Source organism: Gopherus evgoodei, chromosome 2, assembly GCF_007399415.2.
Source record: "Gopherus evgoodei ecotype Sinaloan lineage chromosome 2, rGopEvg1_v1.p, whole genome shotgun sequence".
Taxonomy (NCBI): Eukaryota; Metazoa; Chordata; order Testudines; family Testudinidae; genus Gopherus; species Gopherus evgoodei.
Genome location: NC_044323.1, coordinates 1,526,543 through 1,552,811, shown reverse-complemented (window position 1 = coordinate 1,552,811; position 26,269 = coordinate 1,526,543). Strand labels below are relative to the sequence as shown.

Genomic DNA, 26,269 nt, shown 5'->3' with positions numbered 1-26,269 from the left:
CTTTAGAGTTGACGGCGCGTGAATGACCATGGAATTACAAACTGCAAGCATTTACTGGGAAGATCAATTAATAAGTCGTATCTAATGGCATCCATCACCATGGTATCTGGGCACTATCAAAATTACATAAAGTGACATTGAGTTGGAAGGATTGCACCCAATCCGCAAACACCATTAGGGTATGCATGTGTGGGGTGGGGAGGTTATTCCTGCCGCTTACCTCAAGGGGAGTGTTGGTAGGTCATTCTTCAGGGTATTTATTTGGGAAGACAATGGAGAAGATTTCACAGAGCTATTTATGAGTGGAAGCATCTCTATTCGGTCACCTCGTCTATATCCCTGCTTTGTGTCACGATTGATATTACCTAAAATGGGTGATTACTCTGTGTCTTGAAGACATCCAATGATGGTAGATTTCCATAAACTGTTTTGGCAGGTTCTTCCAGTCTCTTATTAATATTTAAGATGACTTTTCCCTACCATAGCTTAAACCCAGTTGTTCTTGTAATAGTCTCTGCTTTGCCTTGTTAGACTGTAGCGCTCCTCTTCCCACATCCTAGTGGTCTTACTTACCTTCTGTTTTACCAGTTTTCTTGTTGACTTATTTGGTCTAGCTCTTTTTATAGAACGTGGAGTTGAACATTAACATGAAGTTCCCAATTCAATCACATTAATTCAACAGTTCTCTGAACTGTACATTGCAGAACAAAGAAGGTTACAGGCTTTTGTTTTAAATTAAAAAAAATAAAGTATTTTCTTGAGCACCTTTTAGTAGTTCATGAAAATAACTACCAAAACCCAGAGGAAAGTTTCAGCGCTCTCCTGCTCATCCTACTCCTCAGTGCCAAAATACATATTCTGCTCAGATCCATGAAGGCAGAATCTTGTGTCCATACAGATCTGATAGCAAGATCAGGTTTTAATCTTATTGTTCCATTGTTGTCTCTAGAACGATGCTACCCTTTGATTCCTATCAGATAAAATAGTTATCTGGACTTTGATTTACAAGCCTTGGAGCTTCAATGTGCAAGTTAAATATTCTCTCTTACCTTTGGTTTAGTGTCTTTAGGAGTTAAAGTGGAGGGACGTGTAGTACTGGTGGCTGAGCGTTTGGGAGTAGTGGCCGAAGTAGGACCTGCAGTAGGGCTGGTGGGCTTTTTGTTTTGGCCAGGTGTGGCAGAAGCTGGCCGCTTGGGGCTTGTAGTGGACAGTGGCTTGGTTTTCGTTGCTGCAGGTTTTGCTGATGGTGTGGATACTGAAGGCTTTACATTTTTTCAAAAAGCAACATCCAATGTAAACACAAACAGACAAAAAGAAAAAAAACAGCGCATTGTAAACAAAAATGTTAAGCAGCAAGGAACACAAAATGCTATTTAGAGGAAACAAAAACATTAAACATCCTGTTTTCTGAGCATAACAAAAGGAAGGCCTGGAGCTGGCATATAACATTGACAGGAAGTAATGTAGTACCTGTTTTACAGATGGGGAACAGCAATACTGGGACCAGGATTTTGCAATTAAATTCAATGGGACCAGAATTTGGCCCAGAGACAATGAAAGCCCCAGAAGGGAGTCAGTGGTGGAGCTGCAATTAATACTTGGAGTTCCTGACATTTAGTCCTACACTCAATGAATGGGACATTTCTGTCTAATTGTACCTATATAATGCAGTGCAAGATCTAAATCTTAATCTAACCTAAATCAATGACAAATTCCCACTGCCTGCAGTGTGACCTGGATTCAGCCATAGGCATCAACTCTTAATAAAAATTGGAGCTTAGTTGTTCAGAGCCTATTCCTTTGAATTTTTCAGGTGACTGTGAAAGCGTTAAACCATGGCATTCACTGAGGGACAGATTACAGTTTGGGTTCAAAACTTCAGTAAGAGTTCTGGTTCAGACTCTGCCATCTCTTTGGTATAGAGACCAACTGTTTGTACAGTGCTAAGCAGACTATGACCCCAGGTCCTGATGGGGACCCGTGGAAGCTACTGAAATACAAATAAATTAATAATAATGAAACTATCAAGTGGAACAAAATATCAGTATTCTTGAAATGTCATTATGAAAATTTATTGTTCTCCCACTATGGACAATGCCTAATGTATTATTTTATATTTAAGTTGAGCATAAATTTGTTGGGCTAACTCCAGTTTCAATTAGATTTACTGAAGGCTGATTTGTTTGTAACTTTGCAATTGAATTACATTGTTTGGTGTTCAAATGAAATACTTCCCAGAAGCCACTTGCTCAGAAAACAGAACTGTATCACCTCAGCTTAAGAAGCAGGGAGTAAAGCAGGCAGAGGAAGCCAAACCCACAGAGCTGGGTATAAAGAAGCCATGAAATCATGGCACACCTACCTTGCTCTTCTTCTCAGGGCTTGGAGGAAGCTCTTTGTTTGGGGGTGCTGTGATGTCACTTCCCGTCACAAGCTCCACCGGTTTTATCTCTTCTGGTTTTGCTAACCAAAAGAAGAAGACGCCCATGTATATTTAAACTTCATTTAAATTCATTTATTTTAAAAATGCCACTATAATGGCACTGGAAGACAAATACTGCACAAAGAGCAGCTAAGGTTATATGACGGCTGCTGCTGGAAAGGCTCTTGGGAGTTGGAATGCCCTTCATGAGCCTTTCCAGAGATCATGAACTTCCCAGATACCCAAATGGTTTAACTAGAGAAACAGCTGACCCAACGAGCCATTATTAACGTGTAGAAAAACTCTTTTTAGGGTCTATAGGAAAACTTCTTGTCTAATAAGTTGTACCTAAAAACTGTTAGGTATATAGGTTGCTTATTTACTTGGACCAATTTCAGCCCAGAGTATAAAACCCCAAAATATAAAACTGCTTTTATGCTGTCCCTGTTTTATACTCACACCAGTGATACAGCTGGTACTTTTCTCTGACTTTAGTTTCTCTTATGTCACACTATATGGCAATTCTCCACATCCAAATTTTACACTCTGAATAAGGGAGATTCCAAGCAGCCAAAGTAATTTGACTGTTATAGTAGTAGAGATTAAAAAGGTAAAGTAAAGTAGAGATGTGGCAATTATGTTTAGACATAAAATAAACAGTACAGAAATGCATTAGTATAGAAATTGTTAGATGTATCATGCTTCGGCATTGAATGTTTCACAGCACAAAAAGCTTTAATTTATGAGTTACAAAGTCAAGGGATGCCAGGATTTTGACTGCAATTTCTAATTTTCTTCACTGTTCTTCCAAGAAAAGATGTCATATAATTTTGATGGCTGGGAATTTAATTTACTGACTCTCACAAAAAAGTAAGGCTATAGTTATATTAAATGTTTCCCTGTTCACTTCCAAAAAAATTATCTGAAAACACTGTCCAAACACCAGTGAAAGACAAATCCCCCGAAAAAAAAACCCAAGCAAAACCCTTTAAATAGCAACCTAATGATATTTTTCTTCCCAAATCTTTTAAATTGGCACAAAATAGAAAAGCACTTGAAGATCTAAAGTGGAGTAATTGTAACAGAAAATTGCAATTTGCACCCTGCAATACATTAAAAAAAAATAATATCTGCTTCACCATCACCAGAGTTTTACAATATCAGAACTATAAGCAGAGTCTGCTACACTATGAACTGATTTACTCTTGCACTTTCAATGGTATCTGAACTCTATGAACCACGTGGCCCACAAAACCCTTCACAAGTTTACTCAGTTTCCCTTGTCATCTGGAGAGTAAGATGCAGAATCTTTGTATTTCTAAACATAAGAACATAAAGGTATTTCTTAAAAAAGAACATCCATTATGCAACAGATTGTTGTGTTGTACTACCATGGTAAGGGTCTACTGGAACAGATATGTGGTAAGTTGAACAACGAAAAGATCCCTTCCCAAGGTCTTCAAAAAATTGCCGTGCACATTTCATATTTTCTGGCTTGCACATTTCACAGAGGCAAAGCCTTAAATACAGACTCTCAGAGCTAGCTTTGCTCACCCAAAGCATGTTTAGTTTCTTACCTGCCTTTGTCTACTTGGTGTTGCTCTATAATGCTTAATGTTTTCTTCCCCCTATACTAATCACAAGGGGCTTTTTTTCTTGCATTATATTTGTCCTTTCTCCTTTTCCTGAGCCCCAAACTACATTAAAAGTTACAGAGCTGCAGTCTCTTTTCTAAACACAAAAATCTTTCCATAGGAAAACTAGCACTGAAACTGATGGGAGTATTTCTTATTGTAGGTCTGAGGCCAGAATCATTGACCAGCTCACGTTCTAACAGTCAGAGCCCAATTATTTTTGGTAACTAATCTAAATTGGCCCATACACACAAGTAACTTCTACTGAAGTTCAATAAACCATTATGTTTTTCTCTTATTTTGTCAACCTTAACTGTAGCAGCAGCATACAAAATCATCATTGTCAGCAATTCCGGGATCTGAGCAGCTATTTCTGACCATTAGTTGGTTGAGGCAAAGTCTCTCTACAGGCATTAATTCTGCCTTGAAACTTGGGTCTTGAGAGAGTTTTATTTATCAGTTCAAATTTGCACAAAATTATAATAGTCTTATATAAAAACATGCATCTCTAGCTTCCTATTGGCCTCTGTGGTACCACAGATCCCAAGGTGACTCTCCACCAATTAGCAATTGCCTTCAGGTAATATCAGCTGCTTATCATTTCAGCTAATTCAGCAGCAACACCAAACTCTTGTTTGATGATAATGTTTGAACATTCCATGTATATAACGTGAAGCTGTTTATTCAAGCACAGGCTGCGTCACCCAGTTGAATTCTATTCAGATGTACTCTTGATGAGTTTCTTACTACCTTCTGAGTACAAAAGTAATGCAATGAAATTCCCTTTCTTTTGCAGACAGCAGTGTAGTCCATACCCATGGAAGTTAGTACTGGACACTACAAATGAATTTCACTCCAACCAAGGCATAATCAGAGAGAAAATTCTGAGACAATGGTGTTAAGGTTCTAAAAACTTAATAACTTAAGGGGAAGAAAATCTTAAGAGAACGCTGAAGTTTAAAAAAAAATCATGCCACCTAGGAAAGCCTGGATATTTTAAGATGATACAGTTACACTGCATCATCAAGGTGATGGCGCTACATAGGGGGATGTCACTGTTACATTATGAATTAGAAGGTGATTTGTGTAGATAGTCATTAGTTACCTTCTTATACATGCCAGGCTGGTGGGGTGCAGCAGCAATTTCCAACCACAAAGGGCCAACCAAGAAAACAGCATATGTGCAGGTGTCTCCTTTCTTATTAAAAATTCAGATGGGGAAGGGGGGAGGGCGGGGGGGGGGGTTTGGCAGGGCCTTTTTGTTTTACATTCTCTTTCTTTCATTTAATTAACCAGCCAACATGCTCATCAGTACATTTGCCTTTGTTCATCATTTAATTACTAGGCTGCTCTCTTTTCAAACGTGGGGCATAGCATTGCCTGGGAAGATTTGCTAGTTACAGGGAATATTACGATAAGCTGCCAAATCTTAATCAAATTTGTTCATTAGTCTGTAAGAACCATTGGGTAGACCTTTCAGTTTTCTAGCTCCTCCAGTCACAGCAGTTAACCTACCAAAAGGTATTTCAAGGACATTTTTGTTCAAAGCTACAATGAAGTCTATTGCTACACTCTCCTGAGTAGAATTCTTTCTTTGTCTGCTCCAGCTCTTGCTTCTCACTGAGTTTGCTGACAGTGAAACAACTCAGCTCAGCTGATCCAGCACAGAGAATCCAATTAATTCCTTGGGGAAAAGTGAGAAGGGAATTTGAAGGAGAAAGAAAAAGGACATTCCACATAATGATCTGGCACTGAGAAAATGACTCATATAATGCTGGGATCAATTGTACTGGCCACACTGTTACTCCATGCAATCACACCAATGGGAATAGCCAGTAGGATACTGTAACTATTCTTCCTTTTCCCAAAATGAACCATTCATTAATCCAAACATAAATAAGCTTGGACATGACCAAACTTTTATTACATTTCAATTTAAGATAGTACAATCTGCCCGTCTCTCAGAATTTCCAGTAAATGAACTTTCCTATTGGAGAGAACTTCTTCAAACTATATTGACTTGAGACATCAAAGCAATTATGGAAATCCAAAATAATTTAACACTGCATCTCTAGCTCCAATGCAGTCTTTACAAAAGCCTTGAACGTAAATCAAACCCAAAGGAAAGCTGTAATATTAAATAATTGGTGCATAATATTAGCATTAATAGGCACATTCAAGCGTGCATTAAAAACTCTCTATAAACACCGTCAACGAACATGGCAGTTTCAGAGTTCAGGAGCTGCTGCTGATCACAGGTGTGGCTGGTAGTGCCACCTGTTATTAAAGTTGCCCATTTTCCATTATAAGACCATGTTTTCAGTTGCTTATAAAACTGCCAAACGAACCATCTAGGCTGATATTTTATGTTCTGGGTTTCTGCCTCAGGCTTTTCATTTCAGCCAAACTAATTCAGCCATTTCTGAGAATGAAGCTAGGGAAACGGGGAAGTTACCTTGTGCAGTAATGATGGTTCTTTGAGATGTGTCCCCCGATGGGTGCTCCACGACCCACCCTCCTCCCCTCTACTTGGCAGTTCTGGTCAAGGCCTTGTGGTAGAGAAGGAACTGAGGAGGGTTCGCCCACGCAGCACTGGCTAGCATCATGGCAGAGCAGGAGGGCAGGGACAGTGCATGTGCAGGCCAAACGGACACTGCTACCAAAGTTCTCCAATCAGCAGCACAGGGATGCAAATGCACCTACAGTGAGCACCCACAGGGACACTACTTGAATAAGAAATACATTTTACCCATGTTAAAAAATTCTGGCAAACCTTTGAAAACCTCTAGCTCCCACGTGCTTTGGGGTAGGGACTTGAAATTTGGCAGAAGTCGTCTTTTGCCAACCCAGCGCACATCTGCCCAAATTTGGCCAAGTTATAAGCCCACGGCTTAAGGGTCAAAGCCAGTCTTTCCCTGTAATGGTTGCTCCCAGCAGTTCCAAGCCAGGACTGGGTTGGGCACTGGAACTGAGCAGGGAGCCTGTTTCTCCTGTGCTCTCAGAGACCCCTCTTCTGCTATTCAGGCAATGTGGAAGAACCACCACCAGATCTGAATGCAAGAGGTCAGGAATAGATTGGGACACAAGGTCTGGAGGGAGGTTGAGAAAGGAGACTTTGGTCAGTTTGGAACTGCGGTGAGGTAAGGCTCACCTGACTCTGAAGTGTGTGTGTGTGGGCCGGGGGGGGGGGGGGAGGGGGCGCAGAAGAGAAGGATAAAGCCAAGAGGGAAGAAAGGACATGATAAAAGGGAGAGACATTTGCCATGCTCTCTCTCTCTCTCCACGTCCATCTACAGAAACCACACCAAGCGACTGAAGTGCTGATCAAAGTGGAGAGCCTGGCTGAAGAGCAACCAGCCAGCCTGTGGCGAGAAGCACCTAAGTTTGTAAGGGCACTGAAAGTGTTAAGATCAGCTTAGAATGCATTTTGCTTTTATTTCACTTGACTAAATTTGACTTGTTATGCTTTGACTTATAATCACTTAAAATCTATCTTTGTAGTTAATAAATTTGTTTGTTTATTCTACCTGAAGCAGTGGATTTGGTTTGAAGTTTGTCAGAGGTTCCCCTTGGGATAACAAGCCTGGTACATATCAATTTCTTTGTTAAATTGATGAACTCATATAAGCCTGTAGCATCCAGCAGGCATAATTGGACACTGCAAGACGGAGGTTCCTCGGGTTGTGTCTGGGACCAGAGATATTGGCTAGTGTCATTCGCTTGCACAATCCAAGCAGCTTACATACCAGAGGCTGTGCATGAACAACCCAGAAGCAGGGGTTCTCACAGCACAGCAGGGTACGGCTGGCTCCCAGAGTCAAGGATTGGAGCAGCCTAGCAGATCACTGGTCCAGATAACACCAGAGGGGAACATCACACCAACGCTGCTGGCAAACAATGTGGGCGTGCGGCAGGGTGCTGCTGCAAACACACCTAATTGGCCCCTGCCATGTCAGCCCCAATCAAGGGGGATAGATTAGGACTCGTTGAAAAGCCTTATGTCTGCCAGTCTGAAAGGCCAAGAACTACAAAGGTTGGGAAGGAGCCAGAAGGAGCAGGGGCAGCCAGAGAGAGATGGGTCAGTCAGGGAGGGAGGTGGAAGCCCTCCAACTGGTTACTGACTCAGCCTGCGGTAGGCAAGAAACCTGTAAGAACTGTATATAGTTGGACACCAGTGGTGGGAAAACGTGTAAAGAATAAAGGGCACAAGTGCTGCGCAGAGCTGAAGTTTCCCTGGACTTATTTGGGAGGGCAACCAGGCCGGCTGTGCACCCCATGACATGTGGAGGCTTGTCCAGGATCCTTCTGTGCCAGAGCTATGGTTTGGTGACCCTGGGATGGAGGGAACCCTGCAGTGGCAGACTCAGCAGCAGGAGGAGATGCAGAAGATGCTGCAGGCCTTCCACCAATCCCACCAGATGGAAAGAGAGGCTCTACTCGCCTGGTAGGCCGAGCAGCAGAGGACTGTACAGAACTTTATTAAGGAGCAGGAGAGGGTGCAGCAACAACTCCTGCAGAAACTGGTGAGTTCCTTGGGGGGGAGATGGCACCCACACTACAGGGTTGGACCTTTGTAAAATGGGCCCTGCCCTGAGGACTACCCTGATGCCTTTCTCTGCATCTTTGAGCGAGTGGCCGTGGGCACCAGATGGGACAGGGCAACCTGGGCCCTACAGCTAGCCTCATATTTAGGTGGGGAGGCACAGGCTCCATATATGGCCCTGACTGATGCACAAGCCGGGGAGTATGACACCATGAAGGTGGCTGTCTTAGACTGGGTGAGGCTTTCATCCGAGAAATATCAACAGACATTTCAGTTGGCCAGGTGGACGGGGCGTGTGACCCGGGCCTTCACCCGGGAATTGATGGACTGGGCCACACGATGATTGCGGCCTGACACCCAAATGGTGAGGCAGATCATGAACCAGGTGATACTGGAGCAGTTTGCGCAGGGCCTCCCAGAGAACATGCGAGTCTGGGTCCGGCAACACCAGCAGTCAAGCTGATGGAGGAATATGCACTGGGAGAAAGAGGGGAAGTAACCCAAAGCATGGGAGTGAGACCCCTACATGGGTGGGCCCCAGTGAGAGGGAGGGGACAGTTTTCTATTTAAAAAACCTATGAAATTTGTGTGTACATGTACACACACATTCAAACCATGTTAAAAATACATTAAGGTTGCAAAAATCAAGCACTCATAAATTTTGAAATTCCCCAAGCTCACCACCCTGCAAATTTTTAGGGCTGAGTTTTAGGATAAAGGGCAATTAGAGCACCAGCCAATATGGCCATGGAACCATACGCTATGACCAGTTAAAGAAATTTTGAGAGATGTCAGTTAATGACTGGAAATCTCCTGGTGGAAAAGGGCACATTCCTTCCACTGATATTCAACTGGCCTCCTCTAAAGATCAGATTTCTCTAATCCAGCTAGACTTCCAGTACCAAACCATGTCTGACCTCCATATCAGGTAAGAATGAACATTTAAAGTAGAACCAAAAGCATACCGCAATTAATCTCACTGCTCCCTACATGTCTCTCTTCATTCTGAGCCTAGCAATCCAAGGCGCATAACTTCCCCATTCCACGATGGTAGCAAGAACCTGGCTGCTGATTCCATATAAGGTTAACAATCTCAGCTATGGCTGAAGCCTAAATAAGAGCTTTCAGCATGCAGGAGGGTAACAATTGCTCAGCAGGGCAACATGAGGATGTCAACATGGATGATGGGGTACATCGCCTGATAAATTGCCCTGTACTGTTCATTCCCTCAGAAGCATCTGGTACCGGCCACTGCCAGAAAACCAGATACTGGGCTAGGTGGATCATTTGTCTGATCTAGTATGGTCATTCTTATACTCAGTCAGGGAATTTTTTGAGTTGGCACCACCACCATTTCCCTGAATAACCCAGTAGCAATACTGCTTTCCACTAACAAAGACACCATTGCAGGCACATGTGCTGAACATGGAGACAAAGTGTCAGTTTCTAAACTTAAAATTGTTCGCTCTAAACGAGATAATACATACTTCACAGGACTACTGTGGGCATTAAGTAGTCAGAGTTTGTATAGTGTACTGGAAACACAAGACATTGTGTAAGTGCTAACTATGGGTATGTCTACACTATGGGATTATTCCGATTTTACATAAACTGGTTTTGTAAAACAGATTGTATAAAGACGAGTGCACGCGGCCACACTAAGCACATTAATTCAGCGTGCGTCTATGTACCAAGGCTAGCGTCGATTTCCGGAGTGTTGCACTGTGGGTTGCTATCCCGTAGCTATCCCATAGTTCCCGCAGTCTCCCCTGCCCATTGGAATTCTGGGTTGAGATCCCAATACAAAAACAGTGTCGCGGGTGATTCTGGGTAAATGTTGTCACTCAATCCTTCGTGAAAGCAACGGCAGAATCATTTCACGCCCTTTTTCCCTGGATTGCCCTGGCAGACGACATAGCATGGCAAGCATGGAGCCCATTTTGCCTTTTGTCACTGTCACCATATGTGTACTGGATGCTGCTGGCAGAGGCAGTACTGCAGTGCTACACAGCAGCATTCATTTGCCTTTGCAAGGTAACAGAGATGGTTACCGTTCCTATTGCACCATCTGCCATGCCACTGTAAATTGGCAAAGAGATGACCATTATCAGTCGTTCTGTACCGTCTGCTGCTGTCATGGGTGCTCCTGGCTGGTCTCGCTGAGGTCGGCCGGGGGCGCATGGACAAAAATGGGAATAACTCCCTAGGTCATTCTTTTTATGTTTTGTCTAAAAATAGAGTCAGTCCTGTCTAGAATATGGGGCAAGTGTACTACAGAACCAGAGAGCACAGCCGCGCTGTGTCAGTGCCCCAGAGATCCCGCAGAAATGATAAACTGCATGCCATTCTAGGGGATGCCCCTGCAACAACCCCACCCATTGCTTCCATCCTCCCCCAACCCTCCTGGGCTACCGTGGCAGTGTCCCCCCATTTGTGTGATGAAGTAATAAAGAATGCAGGAATAAGAAACACTGAGTTTTTAGTGAGATAAAATGAGGGGGAGGAAGCCTCCAGCTGCTATGATAGTCCAGGCAGGACATTAAAGGGTGGCGGGGGAGAGGAGCCCAGCCTCCCGCTGCTATGATAGTCCAGGCAGTACAGAATCTTTTCTTTAGACGTGAAAGGGGGGGGGGTGCTGACCAGAGCTCAATGCTGGGCACACAGGAAATGAAATTCAAAAGTTCGCGGGGCTTTTCCTGTCTACCTGGCCAGTGCATCCGAGTTCAGACTGCTTTCCAGAACGGTCACAATGGTGCACTGTGGAACACCACCCGGAGGCCAATACCGTCGATTTGAGGCCACACTAACCCTAATCTGACATGGCAATACCGATTTCAGCACTCACCTTTCGTTGGGGAGGAGTACAGAAATCTGTTTAAAGAGCCCTTTATATCAATATAAAGGGCCTCGTTGTGTGGATGGGTGCAGGGTTAAATCGGTTTAACGCTGTTAAATTTGGTTTAAACGTGTAGTGTAGACCAGGCCTATGATGGTCACTCAACAGGATGGGGCAGTTAAATAGTTACAAATGCTTTCAAGACTAGTTTTATCCAAAAAGGAACTGATTTAAAACAATGAATAACCTGACACATAACTAAGATTGAATGGACCATTTACTGTTTATGGAAGTGTTACTCTGTTTAAAGTCTCAAATATTTATTACTATCTCAAAGCTACATTGGGAACTGAATGGAGAAAGATGTCTGCACTGTAAATGATTAATTACATATCTTCTTCAAGTCTGGTAATGTGACCGAGGACATGAACTAAATGATTAAATCGAGTTTCTCTCAACTTGAAACAACACTAAGGAAATTCTCTCTCACACAAATGTATTTCTAAAATCAAAAGGGAACTGAGCATCTTGCATCCAGGAAACAAGGGAGAGAGAAAAAGGAATTTTCCATTTCCAGCATGACCTGAAGGAAGAATGACATGTAAATATTCTTAATCACATCAGCAGATCTCAATAAAGTTATTAAAGCTGGGTAAGCATTATTCTCCCCCATTTTTTATAGGTGCGGAAATGGAGGCACAGAGAGGTTGTGACTTGGCCTAGGACACCCATGAGTCATAGAATATCAGGGTTGAAAGGGACCTCAGGAGGTCATCTGTCCAACCCCTTGCTCAAAGTAGGACGAATTCCCAACTAAATCATACCAGCCAAGGCTTTGTCAAGTCTGACCTTAAAATCCTCTAAGGAAGGAGATTCCACCACCTCCCTAGGTAACCCATTCCAGTGCTTCACCACCATCCAGCGTAGAATAGAGATCTCCAAACTTTCAAGCCCCTACTACAATCCATTTGATGAGAACAATTCTCTCATGGAAGATACCGTCCTTGAAAAAGCTACAATGGACACACACTGTGCTGGAATAGCTTTACAGTTTATGTTCTCTTCTCTTTTCTAATCATAGTTTTAATGATAGGCATGTTATAGAAGTACACTGACAGACATGTATCTAGATTGTGTCACTGCTTTGCTGTAATACATTTTATAGATCTAAAAAGTAGTTTAGAAGATAAAGTAGTTTAAATATTGTGCACCAGCTGGTGCACCGAAGAAAAAACACTATCAAAGATCATTCTAAGGTCAAGAGGAACGACACATGAAAAATACATCTGCATCTTAAAAGTCTCAAAGCAGGGAATTGTATTTACAGCTACAATTCTTAAGCCTCTGGGGACGTCTGGCTGAATTAAAATAGTGAGCACAAACTTGGAAACTGGGGTGGAGATGGAAGATAGGAATGATTATATGCAGCATGTTTTAAAAAAGGTCTTGATAAGGTGAGGTCTTATTTCCTATATATTTTTCTTTAAAACTTTATAAACTCTAAGTGTATCAAAATATTTGGGAATAGAAGTTCATTAATACTTAAATCCCTGTCCTCCTACTCATCTCCAGGGAGTCACTCACTTCAATTTTATGCAAATGATTTATTTCATCTGCCTGGCACCTACTGGCTGATTATGTTTGGGTCATTAATGTGCCTCAAAATGGAGGCATAGCCGTATTCAAATGTGCTTGTGAATGAGGCTATGCACACAACTCTGTATGCTTCCCAGCAAGGGATACTTAGCAGGCTAAACTGAACTGAAACATCTTTCACTGAAATAGCTCCATAATTCTCAAAATGGATTTTCTGTTGATGGCTCTAATCCTTGAAAATACAAGATTAAGCAATAAGGGAATGATCATCCTTACTCTCCCTCTAAAATACAACCAAACAGCCTTTGAAACAAAATGTAGATGTTTTAAACAATGTATATCCCCCAAAAAAAGCTGCTGCACCAGCACAGCAAAAATTAACACCACTTAAACATTTTCTTTGTCTAAGACTCTTAAGACAAAGGTTATCTACAAATATAACACAGCTCAATTTAAGCAGAGGTACAATCCTCACCCCTCTCCTTTCCAAAAAAAAGGTTAAAGAAAATTTAAGTCTCTTTGACCCAAATACAGAATCACTAAGCATTTTATCTGGCAGAAAATGTAACTTAATCAACCCGTACATGTTCACTTAATATCAAGTATTGAAAACATCCGATTTATATCTCTCTGCCTGAATTCTGTGCATTTAGGCTCATTTATTGAAGCTCTATACTTCACCCAAGCAAGAAAAAGCAGGAGGAACTGGGGGGGGAGGGGGGAGACTTGGCTCAATGTCCATTAGCAACTATGAAATCCAACTATCATGAGTACTGTAGAAAAATACATACTATTTTCCAAACTCAGCCTTATGCTCACAAGCCTGATAAGAAACTTCTAGATTTAGAGATAAATAACGTAAATATACTTTACTGAATCACACTGTTTTGCACTTGAAATTTGACACTAGGGTATGAACAGGACTGGCTAAACCACTGATGTATCTCGCTTGTTGTGACGCAGTAGGGAGCAGGGTGGATTGACTGGGGAATGTCGTCTAGTTTTACTGGGACTGTCTGCATTGGGGATGGGATATCAGGGGATGACTTTATTTGAGGGACAATATCTGAGCCTCTAACCTGAGCCAGGAAGGGGAGTGGGGCCAGGTGACACCTTTGCCTGGGAAACTGCACAAAGGGAGAGAAGGAGCCGGAGGGGGTGGGAGGAGAGTGAGTTGGCTGGAGGGGATTTTTCAGTTTTGGGCTGGCTGGGAAGATGCAGGGAACACTGAGTCTGGGGTCTAAACTCCTTGCCCTCCAGAGGGACCTGGCTGAGGGGTCCTGGTTGTATCTACAAGCCATGCTTGGGACTGTGTTCCTGTCATCTAATAAACCTTCTGTTTTACTGGCTGGCTGAGAATCATGGTGAATCGCAGGAAGTGAGGGTGCAGGGCCCTGACTCCCCCCACACTCCATGACACTTGTCAATTCTTCCTTCCTACTAATGATAATGAAACTCAAAGTTACACAATTTTACAGATTGTTAAATGGCCAGCAATTAGGTGAGAGGGTCACAAGACTGACTATATTAGTTACATGCGACTCCCCCTTCCCAGGACAACATCTAAGCACCTCCCAAGTATATAAAAAATAGAAACCACCACCACAAGAAAACTTGGCAGAGGGTCTCAACTCACAGGGGACTAGGACATAGGGCAAGTGATCTGAGTGAATATAAATTTATGGACCAATATTAGGGACAGACTAAATGTTGAAGAAAAGCCTCAAAATTATTCAAAATGGGAGGTCATACTAGTGCCAGTTATATAATTACTACTTCAGGCATTATAGTCCACTGTGTTATTTTCAATATGTGAGGGAAGAGAGTATAATCACACTTCCTCTGAGATTGAAAAAGTAACCATTCTTGTCTCTATATCTGTCTACATAGTGCCTAGTACACGGTTGGCTCTCTTTGGGGACCATCACCCTGTTGTGGTGAAGGGGCTTGCGTGTTCCAATGAACCTCAGAACTAAGTTGTTAGGAGCTTCATGTTCCTGGTAGGGTCTCCCAAGGCAAACCGGTCTGAAGGGAAGTCCCACACAAAGCAGGTCCAATCCCCCAAGTAATCAATGGTGGATCAGGCAGAAGAGGGTCCTTGGATCTCAGTGGCTGTGAAAGCGGATGAAGTAGAGATCTCCAGTCATCTCAGAGACTTTCCCTGCCACTGGGCCCCAGACCTCCAACTTGTCATGATCGTGTGGTTGCTGTAGGCACACCAGCTTCACCATGTTAAAAGAAATCACACGCTGGCTTCTACCAAGGGAAATATCTTTCCAACCTTCCAAGCCCTGTGGCGACCACCTAGTGGTGACAGGGCCGAGACCGGTGAATCTGGCAGTCCCTAGCCACAAATCTGAATGTAGACGGCAGTAGTTACATGGTCATCTGGTGCCTAGACTAAGACGGGTGCAATTCAGCAGCTACTATTGCGACTGAGCAGTCCTCTTTAGGATGCCCTCTGCTCCCATCGCACGGGGAGAGGGCTAGAAAAGTGCCCTAAACCTAGGCTGTCTCATACACTCCTGGTTGGATTACCACGTCCAGTGGGATCACTTTGCCTGCGGTCGAAGCTACAAAAAGACAGTGACTTTTGCTACATGGAATGTTCGCACACTTATGGATAACAAAGATAATGTACGACCAGAAAGAAGAACTGCTATCGTTGCCAGGAAACCTGTGAGATATAACATTGACATCACTGCCTTGAATGAGACAAAGTGCCCAGATGAAGGTCAACTGAGAGAAGAGGATGGAGGCTACCACCTTTTTCTGGAATGGAAAATCTGCAGAGGACAGGCACATTCATGGTGTCGGTTTTGCTATTAGGAATAAGTTTGTCAGTCAGTTTATAGAATTTCCTGTAGGAATCAATGAATGTCTTATGACTCTTCATCTTGAGCTCAGCAACCACCAGTCTGTGCTGTCATCAGTGCGTATGCCCCAATGCTTCATTCTGTCGAGGATATTAGGAACAGTTCTATACAGATCTTGACAGAATCTTGACCAACATTCCCAAGGAGGGCAAGATAATTCTCCTTGGAGATTTTAACGCTAGAGTTGGGATGGAGTCAGATCTCTGGAATGGCACTATCGGAAAAGAAGGAGTAGGAAAGCCTAACTCCAACGGCATCCTCCTCCTGAGCAAATGCATAGAACATGGTCTGGTCATCATGATCATCCTCTTTAGACAAAGTGAGAAGTATAAGACCACCCTGGAGACACCCTTGCTCCAGGCATTGGCACATTCTTGACTATGTTATTGTTAGAGCTCGAGTTCAGAAGGATACCCTCATCACAAGGGCCATGGATGGAACTGATGATTGTTGGACAGAACAATCATGAATTTTCAGATCGCCTCAAGGCATCGCAAGCTGGTAAATCAGCACGAAAGAAATTCAACATCAAGTCCCTTGAAGAAAAACTTCAGCAGTGTCTCCAAGAGAAGCTTGCCACTAAGCCTACGGCTGATGACGATAATGAAAATTTCTAGAAGGGATTAAAGACTGCCGTTCTCTCAGCATGTGCCGAGTCCATTGGCTATGTCACCTACCATCACCAAGATTGCCTTGATGAGAACGATGCTGAGATTCAGGGCCTGTTTGACCAGAAAAATAAAGCTCACTGCATGTGACAAAACAATACATCACACCAGCAGAAGAAAGGGTCATATACGCAACTCAGGGCTGAAGCCCAAAGAAAAATCCATTACATCAAAAATAAGTGGTGGCAAGAAGAGGCCAAGGAGATTGAGCTTTATGCTGATAAACATGACATGAGGAGTTTCTTTCAGGCAATAAGAGTCACTTACGGTCCATGCCCCAATGGACCCACACCACTCTGAGTCCAAGACGGATCAATGTATTTTAAGGACAGTGAAGCCATCAAAGCCAGATGGAAGGAATATTTTGCATTATTCCTGAAACGTGAGTCAACTGTCTCTGATACCATTATCGAATCTATACCTCAATGACATGAAAGAGAATCTCTTGCGGATCCCCGCCCCCAAGCCTTGAAGAAGTAACATGAGCCATTATGTAGACTAAGAACAACAAGGCAGCAGGGTCAGATGGCATACCAGCTGAAGAACTGGTAGGAAACTTTTTCTTCATATCTGGAATAATGAGAAGATTCCAGAAGACTTGAGAAACACTAACATTGTTACAATCTTTAAGAAAGGAGATAAGTCAGAGGGTGGAAACTATAGAGGCATTGCCTTGCTATCTACAGCAGGGAAAATTCTTGCCTGTATCCTCTTAAACCGATTACTCCCCCTCGCTGAGGAAATATTGCCAGAATCTCAGTGCAGTTTTAGACCATCCCGCAGGAAAATCAACATGATCTTTGTTGCCTACCAAATCCAGGAAAAGTCTCTGGAGCAGAATCAGGACTTGTACATGGCTTTCATCGATTTGACAAAGGCCTTTGACTCTGTCAATCGCAAAGCTCTGTGGAAAGTGCTGGCCAGATTTGGCGGCCCTCCAAAATTTATTACGGTCCTAAGTCTTCTCCATGATCAGATGATGCCATGGTTCTCTGTAATGGCATTGAGATGGAACCTTTCATCATCAAAACTGGGGTTAAACAAGGATGCGTTCTTGCCCCAACCCTGTTCTCCATCTATTTAGCAGTCATTTGGGTCCTCGTTAAAGATCACCTCCGCAGTGGAGTTGACATTCAATATAGAATGGGTAGGCGGCTCTTTAATCTTCTACGCCTTCGCTCGAAGTCTAAAGTCTTCAGTCTCCATCACTGATCTTCAGTATGCTGATGATTGTCTCATCCTCATGCACACTGAGAATGACCTTCAATCCACACTGGATTTTCCTGCACAAAAACTTACCGAAGCCTAGGACTCTCACTCAATAGTGAGAAGACTAAAATGCTGTATCAACCTGCTTCAGCCCTTGCACATGGACCCACCACAAATCACCATCGAGGGTCAGACTTTGGAGACAATTGAGTACTTTTGTTACCTTGGTAGCCAACTTTCTCAAAATGCATAAAATCGACAGATCTAGCACAGGATCCAATGTGCAAATGCTTACTTTGGGAAATTGCTCCAATGCATTTTCACAGACCGTGACCTATGGCAGAACACCAAGATCCAAGTCCATGAGACAATTGTTATTCCTACACTCTTCTATGGATATGAAACCTGAGCGACCTATTGACAACATCTCAACAGTTTGGAGAGATATCACCAACAATCCCGAAGATCCTTCGTGCCAAGTGGCAAGATTGCTGCACTAGTGCCAGCATCCTTGCTGAAGCCAATGTCACCAGCATTGAAGAAATGATCTCATGCAACTTCACTGGGCTGGACATTATGTGCGGATGCCAGACTCTCACCTCCCAAAACAAGCCATCTACTCCGGGCTCACCCATGATCAGATATCCCGTGGTGGTCAGAGGAAATGCTACAAAGACACACTGAAAGCATATCTTAAGAAAACTGATGTGGACATCACAAGCTGGGAAGAACAAGCCACCAACTGATCCCATATCCTCCATTAGGCAGTGGCCTGCTTCGAGGAGAAGCACCTTGCCTTCTAAGCTGAAAAGAGAGAGAGCGAGGAAGGAAAAAAATAACTTTGTCCCAGCAAGCCACTGACCTGCCACAAAATGTCTGTACCTAACTGCGGGCTGATTTGCAGTTCCAGGATCGGCCACCTGAATCATCTCAGGACCGATATGTAAATCCGTGGTAGAGATCCTCCTCAAAATCGAGGGATCACTGATCAATCAGTCACACTGTTGGACCATACAAATGATCATTCTAACATTAGGAATTACCATGCCAGATCAGGTCCATCTAGTCCAGTAGCCAGTACCAGACTCTTGCACTTCTTTTGAACTAACACCAGCAGCCAATGAACCCAGATATGGAATAACCTGCCCATAATGGAAGTTTCTTCCTAAATTCGACATCAGTTAATGGCTGGCTTATATCCTGAAGTATGAATGTTTAGACACATTACCTTTATTCTATTTAATGCAATTGTAGGTGGTTGTCATTGTCATAGTTCAGGGCAATTGCACCTGCATTCCTCCTCAGTGATCCATCGGCACCCACTTTTAGCCTTCTGGCTCCCAGTCATCAGCTTTAGGTGCAGAGACCAGTGTCTCATTCCCTCCTCTCTGGGGAATATTTAAGGCTGCACAGCTCCTCGCCTACACCGTTTTGTCCCCAGCAAGCCAGACTGCTTAAGAGGCCAGCATCTGCGCTTCACTTTCTCTCCATAGATTCATAGACTCCAAAGCCAGAAGGGGCCACTGTGATCATTTAGTTTGATCTCCCATATAACGCAGGCCAGAGAAATTCCAAAAAATAATTCCTAGAACATACCAATTGGAAAAATATCCAACCTAGATTTAAAATTTAGCAGCTATGGAGAATCCACCATGACCCTTGGTAAACTGTTCCAATGGTTAATTATTCTCACTTTCAGAAATTTACATCTTCTTTCTGGTCTGCATTGTCTAGCTTCAACTTGCAGTTACCGGATTGTGTTATACCTTTCTCAGCTAGACTGAGGAGCCCATTATTAACTATCTTCTCCCCATGAAGGTATTTACAGCCTGTAATCAGTCATCCCATAACCTTCTCTTTGTTAATCTAAACACATTGAACTCTCAGTCTGTTACTGTTTTCTAATCCTTTAATCATTCCCATGGCTCTGAATCCTCTCCAATCTACCTTCTTGAATTGTGGACACCAGAACTGGACACAGTATTAAAGCTTCAATCACATCAGTGTCAAATATAGAGGTAAAATAACCTCTCTATTCCTGCTCAGGATTATCCTGATTATGCACCCTAGGATCCCACTAGCTCTTTTGGCCACAGCATCACATTGGGAACTCATGTTCAGCTCATTATCCACCATGACCGCAAAGTTTTTAGCACCACAGATCCTCAGGCTAGAGCTCCCTACCTTGTAAGTATGGCCTATATTCTTTGTTCCTAAATGTAGACATTTCTGTTCAGTCGTATTAAAATGCATATTATTTACTTGAGATCAGTTTTCTGAGTGATCCAAATTGCTCTGAATTAGTGACTGCCCTTTCCATTATTTACCACTCTCCCAATTGGTGTATAATTTGCAAATTTTAGCAGTGATGATTTTGTGTTTTCTTCAAAAAGTTATTGATAAAAATGTTAAACGGGACAGGACCAAGGACTGATCCCTTCAAGACCCACCAGAAACAGACCACTCAATGATTCCCTGTTTGTTTACAGTTTCATAGCATCACAGAAATGTAGAGCTTGAAGGGACCTCGAAAGATCATCAAGTCCAGCTCCTTACACTGAGGTGGACAAAGTAAACCTAGAACATCCCTGATGAGTGTTTGTCCATCCAATTCTTAAATGCTTCCAGTGATGGGGAGTTCACAACTTTCCATGAAAGCCTATTCCAGAGCTTAACTACCCTTACAGCAAGATGGATAAAAAATTTTTTTTTATTTTGTTATTTAAATAATATTTTGCTTCTTAAAAATAAACCTGTTTACTGAATGAAATAAATGAAATCTGAAAATGAGAATGCCCCTTTCTTCAGAAAATAACTGAAGTACAAATGGAAAAACTGATTAAAATCAATTATTTAAATCAAGGCTTTCCACTTGATTTAAATAGCTGATTTAAATCACCTTTATTTAAATCAGTCTATCCAGCCTTGTAGTTAGAAAGTTTTTCCTATTATCTAACTTAAATCTCCCTTGCTGCAGATTATGCCTAAAGTCCAACTGGATTTTGTGCTGCACGCCCAAAGATATCAGGAATCAGAAAAGTGATAGTCCCTTTCTTTACTGCTTTAGCACAATGATACCTAGAACTTGGGGACCTCAAAACCCAAAAGATGGCAAATTATTGGAGGAAATTCAAAACAGAGGAACCACACTCAGAGTGAAAAGGGGTCAATAAATGAGGAAATAAATATGTATAGGTTAGGTAACAACAGTCGCTGGAGAGGGTGTGAGAAATAAATTCTGTCCTTTGTAACCTAGTATGCAAGCTGTCAAGTTGGATTTCTATTTGGTGGGAAAGCCTGATAGGGATTTTAAGCTCTACAAACTGATGGTTAAATTATATGGAACAAGAAAGAAATGCTGTTGTTCTGCACAGTTTTATGTAACTCTGATGTAATTGCTTTTTAAATCTACATCACATGCACCCAAGAGCTTTGGATGAGCACCCTATGGGGTAGAGTGTTTTAGACTGAAGTCTAAAAAAATTTGCACCACCTATAAAATCTGAATTTATAGGTAGAAAATTTCTTTAAATGTGACCCAAAACCATAGAAACAGGAGTAAGACAAAGAAATTTAGCGAAGGAAAGATCAGCACAATAATCTCAATGTGGAATCTTCTTTCCAACAGAAGTCAGCAGAAGCACCATTATTTGAATAATTCAAAATTAGACTTGACAAATCATTTATGAATATTTGGAAGGGAAATGTTGGCAGGTGATGAGAGTTGCAGAACCTTGAAACAAGGACCAGAAGTTTAACTTAATTCACAGAGTGAGAGGAAACCAACAGAGGAAGGAGGAAGCTTATGGCTGTATCAGCAGACAGCAAAAAGTTGTTTTTTGGCAATGATGTTTTGGACAGATTGATTGTGTGAATGGAGGGGTGCTGCAAGGTGAGTATAAATAAGACCAGAGAAAAGGAAGTTGCTGTCTTTGACACCGGAAATTATTAGGATATGAGAGAGCAATTTAGCTACGAGAACAAAGAGGAAAAGACATTTTTGATTGATACTGTATCTTAGCCAAAAAGCTGCTTCTTTGGCCAAGTTACTTCTTCTGTCACAATTTCACCATTCAATAATGAAGAAACTCTTCATAGATGCTGTGAAACCACTCTAGTAACATCCAAGTAGTTTCTTCCTGTTTTCCTGCATTGCAGAAAGTTGTACTAAAACATGCAGATATGAAGCAGTGAAAGGAGCATTTTACCATTTCCGTTGCAATCTAGTCTACTTAGACTAGATCCAGTGCCTGAAACCACATATCAATAGAGTGAAGTAAACATGACTTCACAATTTCACCACTGTCCACAGTTTTTTTTGTATAGCAACAAAGACCAGAATTGTCAATTTCATTGTGCACCTTTTGGGAAAATATGAGCAGTACCAAAGGCACTGAAGCGGTCTGCAAATTCAGACTGTATAAAGTCATGTATCAAAGGTTGCCTCTGCAACGATAAGACTTATAAATTATTTTTTTAAATTAAGATTGCAGCCTAACATTTTCAAACCCGGGTGCCTACAAAGTTAGGCATCTAAATGAATATTTGTACAGCTGCATAAAAGTGGGCTGATTTTCTGAGGTGCTGCACACTCCCATAGCCAATGACTTTGGCTTGAATTGTGGATCATCAGCCTTCTGAAAATCAGCTCATTTTAAATTAGGCATCTATAGATGGGCTTAGATGCCTACATTTACACATCTGTGTTTGGAAAACGTTGCCCCTTCAGTTCTGCAGAGTTTGTTGGCTTAGCTACACCATGATTTCCTAACTGCCAATGATAAATGGTTTTTTTTTATGACCATCAGTAGCTGTTGAATTACCACAAAGAACCAGACCTGAATCTCATAATAGGCTCTTTAGAAGCTCACTGACACCAGGCATTTCATAACCAGAAAGGTGCACGCTGACAAGATTCTGATTGCTCGGCCACTGATATGTTCCAGATTCATCCCTCGAGAGTATAAATGTTTGTGACATCACAACTGATTAGATAATGTTTAAGTTGTCACAAAAATATGGTTTCCCTAACAATCCAGAGCAAGTCAACTCAGTAGCACAGATCATATTTTCATGCAACTAGGCAATGTCTAGGTAGCTAGTTCGAATCCAGCCCAGAACAAATTGGGATCTACCTATGCTGCCACCTGATGGCTGTTTGGTAGCCTATATGAAATAACCTGATGGTCTCATTTTTAGACCCAGTGAACAGATATTAACAATAAAAAAAACCACCCATCCCTGCCACTACAATTGACACGACTTGATGTCCCTATGCTGGCAAGCTCAGCTGTGAAGCTATAGGATGAACAAATGATAGTGAATGATTTATACCCTCTCCCCCACTCTGTCTACACCAGGGTTAAGATACTTTGATATGACAGACTTGGGAAACTTTCACTGTCACTGCATCCACCTTAAAAACACTTTTTCAGAGCAAGGAAGGTGCAGAACTGTCAATCAAGCACCTTTCACCAGTGCTAAATCTACATGAAAAGATTTAAAATAAAGGAAAATCCTGAAGAAAACTACTAGAAGAAAAAGCAAAACACAGACTGTGATTCATCAGCAGAACTGTCTGTAATTAGAATGGTTTTCAGAATTTTCTAGTCTAAGTAGTCTCAGTAGCTCTCTAAAATGGATAACAGGGATGGAATATAGAGCAGCTGAACACTATGGATTCATTTAATTGGTCATTGGGTGTCACTAACACTCCACAAAAATAGAGAGAAGAGATATTTAACCTGGTGGCTGAAATATCACCAAATCTTGCTCAGAGACCATAATTCACTTATGACTGCTGGGGGGCTTTCAGTGTTTTGACCTACAGTATTAGGCTGGAGTTTTTAAATCAGGTATCCTTTCAATTAGCTATGTTCCCTGTCTGCACTATTTCCTTTCTCACAGGACAGTTTGTTTACAATTCAGCTTTAAATTCAATATCTCCATCTCTGAGCCATCTCAATTGCTTTGATATTCCACTGAAGAATGAGTAAACAAGCTGACTACAAAGCAGCCATTGGACTAGGAAATTCATGTGCAGTTCCTTGGCCTTTATTTTGGGCCTGTGTTTTTCTCCTTTGTGAGAAGTTCCTCATTCACAGAGACGGGATAAAATAAAACAAAAAAAACACACACACACAGTCCAGGGGGAAAAAAACAGCTCCAAAAATAACAACAGAGCAGCTAAGTGGCTTAAGGGGGACAGGGACTGACATGGACACAGACACACAGATTAACTGCACTTGTCACAATTTTTAAATCCCAGCAGACTGACATCATACATCAAGCCACTGTCTAAACAACAAGAGACTAAAAAACAAAAACAAGCTTCTATTGACAGTTAGGAATGGGGGAAATGCGCTACCAAGACCGGGTTTTTATCATTTATAACCGCTTTCAGAGAGGGAAATTCTATTTTGGATACAGCATAAAGCTACCGGGAAGAGACCAACAGTGTAAGACATTCTACCCTCTTATTCAAAGAAGAACACAGACAGTCTCACTGCTCTCTCCAAGCAGAAACGTCAAAGGGTGCCAAAAACTAAACTGAAAGCACAACCTTCTGATCATTTGGCAAAAGCTGAAAGATTTTGACTTTGATAACATGCTCGTTTCTAAACAATAAGACAGATTTGCAAATTGAGAAAACAATTCCCAACTACTCAGTACTTGGAAATTCCCTTTAATAGTTTTATTTACGTTAATTAGTATTAACACTCCTAAGGACAGACTTAATGACTAAAATATTTTATTTGGAGCAAAAATAACTAGCAATTCTTGATTCAATTACTGTGATTTAAGACACCTGCAAGCAATTTCTTGACCCACATCATCTCCTATAGCACCAGCCATCCAGTCTATACACTAAAGTTATTTTATTCTCCTTCTTGCTTAAATCAAAGCTTACCCTTTGTTATATCTATTAAAAACCTAAGCTGTGTCAGTCTCTGGAGTCTTCCTGAGCCACCCACCCTCCTGCAATCTGTCAAGTTAGTTCCTTCCTAGCTGCTGTCTGCACGCTCCCCAGGGAGGTAAAATTTAGCAACATACCATCACGTGGTAGAACTCCTCGCTGGGAAGATGGAGTGCTCTGCACATCGCTGACCTCAATTTCTTTTCTTTCCAGTGGACCAGTTTTGCTGGATTCCATCTCATTGCCTCTGCTTCTCGGAGAGTCAAGGCTAGCAGCTTCATCAATGACATCTCTCTGGTCCCTGTTTGCTGCCGCCTCCTCCTCCCTCCCTTTGTCGTGGCTGCTGATTTCAGGGATTTGCTCCAGTTTGCTGTGATATAACCCTGGGCTGCCCAGCTCTTTCTTGACAGAGGTGTTACTGCCGCTGTTCCACTCCTCTCTCTTCTTGGCAGCTGGCTCCTCTGTAAGAAGGGTCTGATGCTCCTTCACAGTCAGGCTGGGCAACTCCGCATTGTTCTGTTCAGCACCCAGGCTGTAGACAGATGTTTGCTCTTCTGACACAGTCATTGACCTTTTCATTGGAGCACCTGGCTTTCTGGTAATGGGGCTTGAGCTCTGGGTCAGACTGCTAGTAGGAGAGAGAAGGCCAGTAGCAAGGTCTTCTCTAATCAGTGGCTCAGGGTATTTGTCTGGCAAATTAAGGGTCTGGGGCACAGACAAGTGGGAGCTTTCTGACATTGCACGCCTCATTGCCTTCCTTTGGTGAGCAGCTCTGTTCAGGAAATTGCCTTCATCTGCACAGCTCAGCTTTCCCTCCATCTCAACCATAAATCCTTCTTCCTCCATTTCACTGATATTATTGAAATAGCTACTTTTAGAGTCATCCTGTGCAAGCTCTATTGTCGTAGTTGGAGGTTTTGGATTAGATGCAGTCAGGGAAGAAGAAAATCCACTCTGTAGATAGTTATCGTTAACTACCCCTATTACACAATAGCTAGGGGATCCATCTTTTTTCACAGTCCCCTCTTTAGACCCTGAATTGTTAGGTAGGATAGGGTTGAAATTTGGATTCCACACACTAATCTCCTGCTCCTTCATGTATTTGTCAGGATCGCTCTCTGATACAGATAGGTTGGGCAGATTTTGTTCTTGCTGGCACTTGGTTTCCATCCCACTCTTACCTGCTGCTTTCTCCTGATCGGTGATGGCTTCATTTTTTCCCAGCCCAGCGCAAGGTCTCTTGGCTCCTGCCTGTCCCAAATGGAAATCTGTAGTTTTGGGGTTTGCCAAGTTTCCCTCTGCAGAAGGAAATGCTTCAGAAATCAAAGACCAGTTTTCAAGGTGACCTGGAGCTGCCTGGTATTTTTCGCCCTGCACCTCAATTTCTCTTTTGTCTTTCTGAGCTATTTTCAGCTCTTTGTCCAGCTTTCCTTCAAAGAAGCAGAGCTTATCCTCATCTGTGAAGCCAGCGTTTTTAACAAGCCCATCTTTAATCTGTCCCCCTGAGTTTACATTTAGCCCAATTTCATTAAGCTTTCCCTCAGTCCTCTGCCATTCAAATTTAGTTTT

General features: G+C 42.3%; 1 protein-coding gene across 14 annotated transcripts in view; it reads right to left on the bottom strand.

Moving 5' to 3' along the window:
- MAP4 (microtubule associated protein 4) overlaps nt 1-26,269 on the bottom strand; it is a 271,212-nt gene that overhangs the window by 23,197 nt on the left and 221,746 nt on the right. For 13 of the 14 annotated variants that reach the window (XM_030549739.1, XM_030549736.1, XM_030549737.1 and 10 more), the window contains 2 exons: nt 2,363-2,463; nt 1,050-1,262 (listed from right to left, as the gene is read on the bottom strand). In XM_030549739.1, coding sequence (XP_030405599.1) covers nt 1,050-1,262; nt 2,363-2,463 — 314 coding nt within the window. The remainder of the gene's footprint in view (nt 1-1,049; nt 1,263-2,362; nt 2,464-26,269) is intronic. The other variant, XM_030549746.1, reaches the window with a different exon arrangement.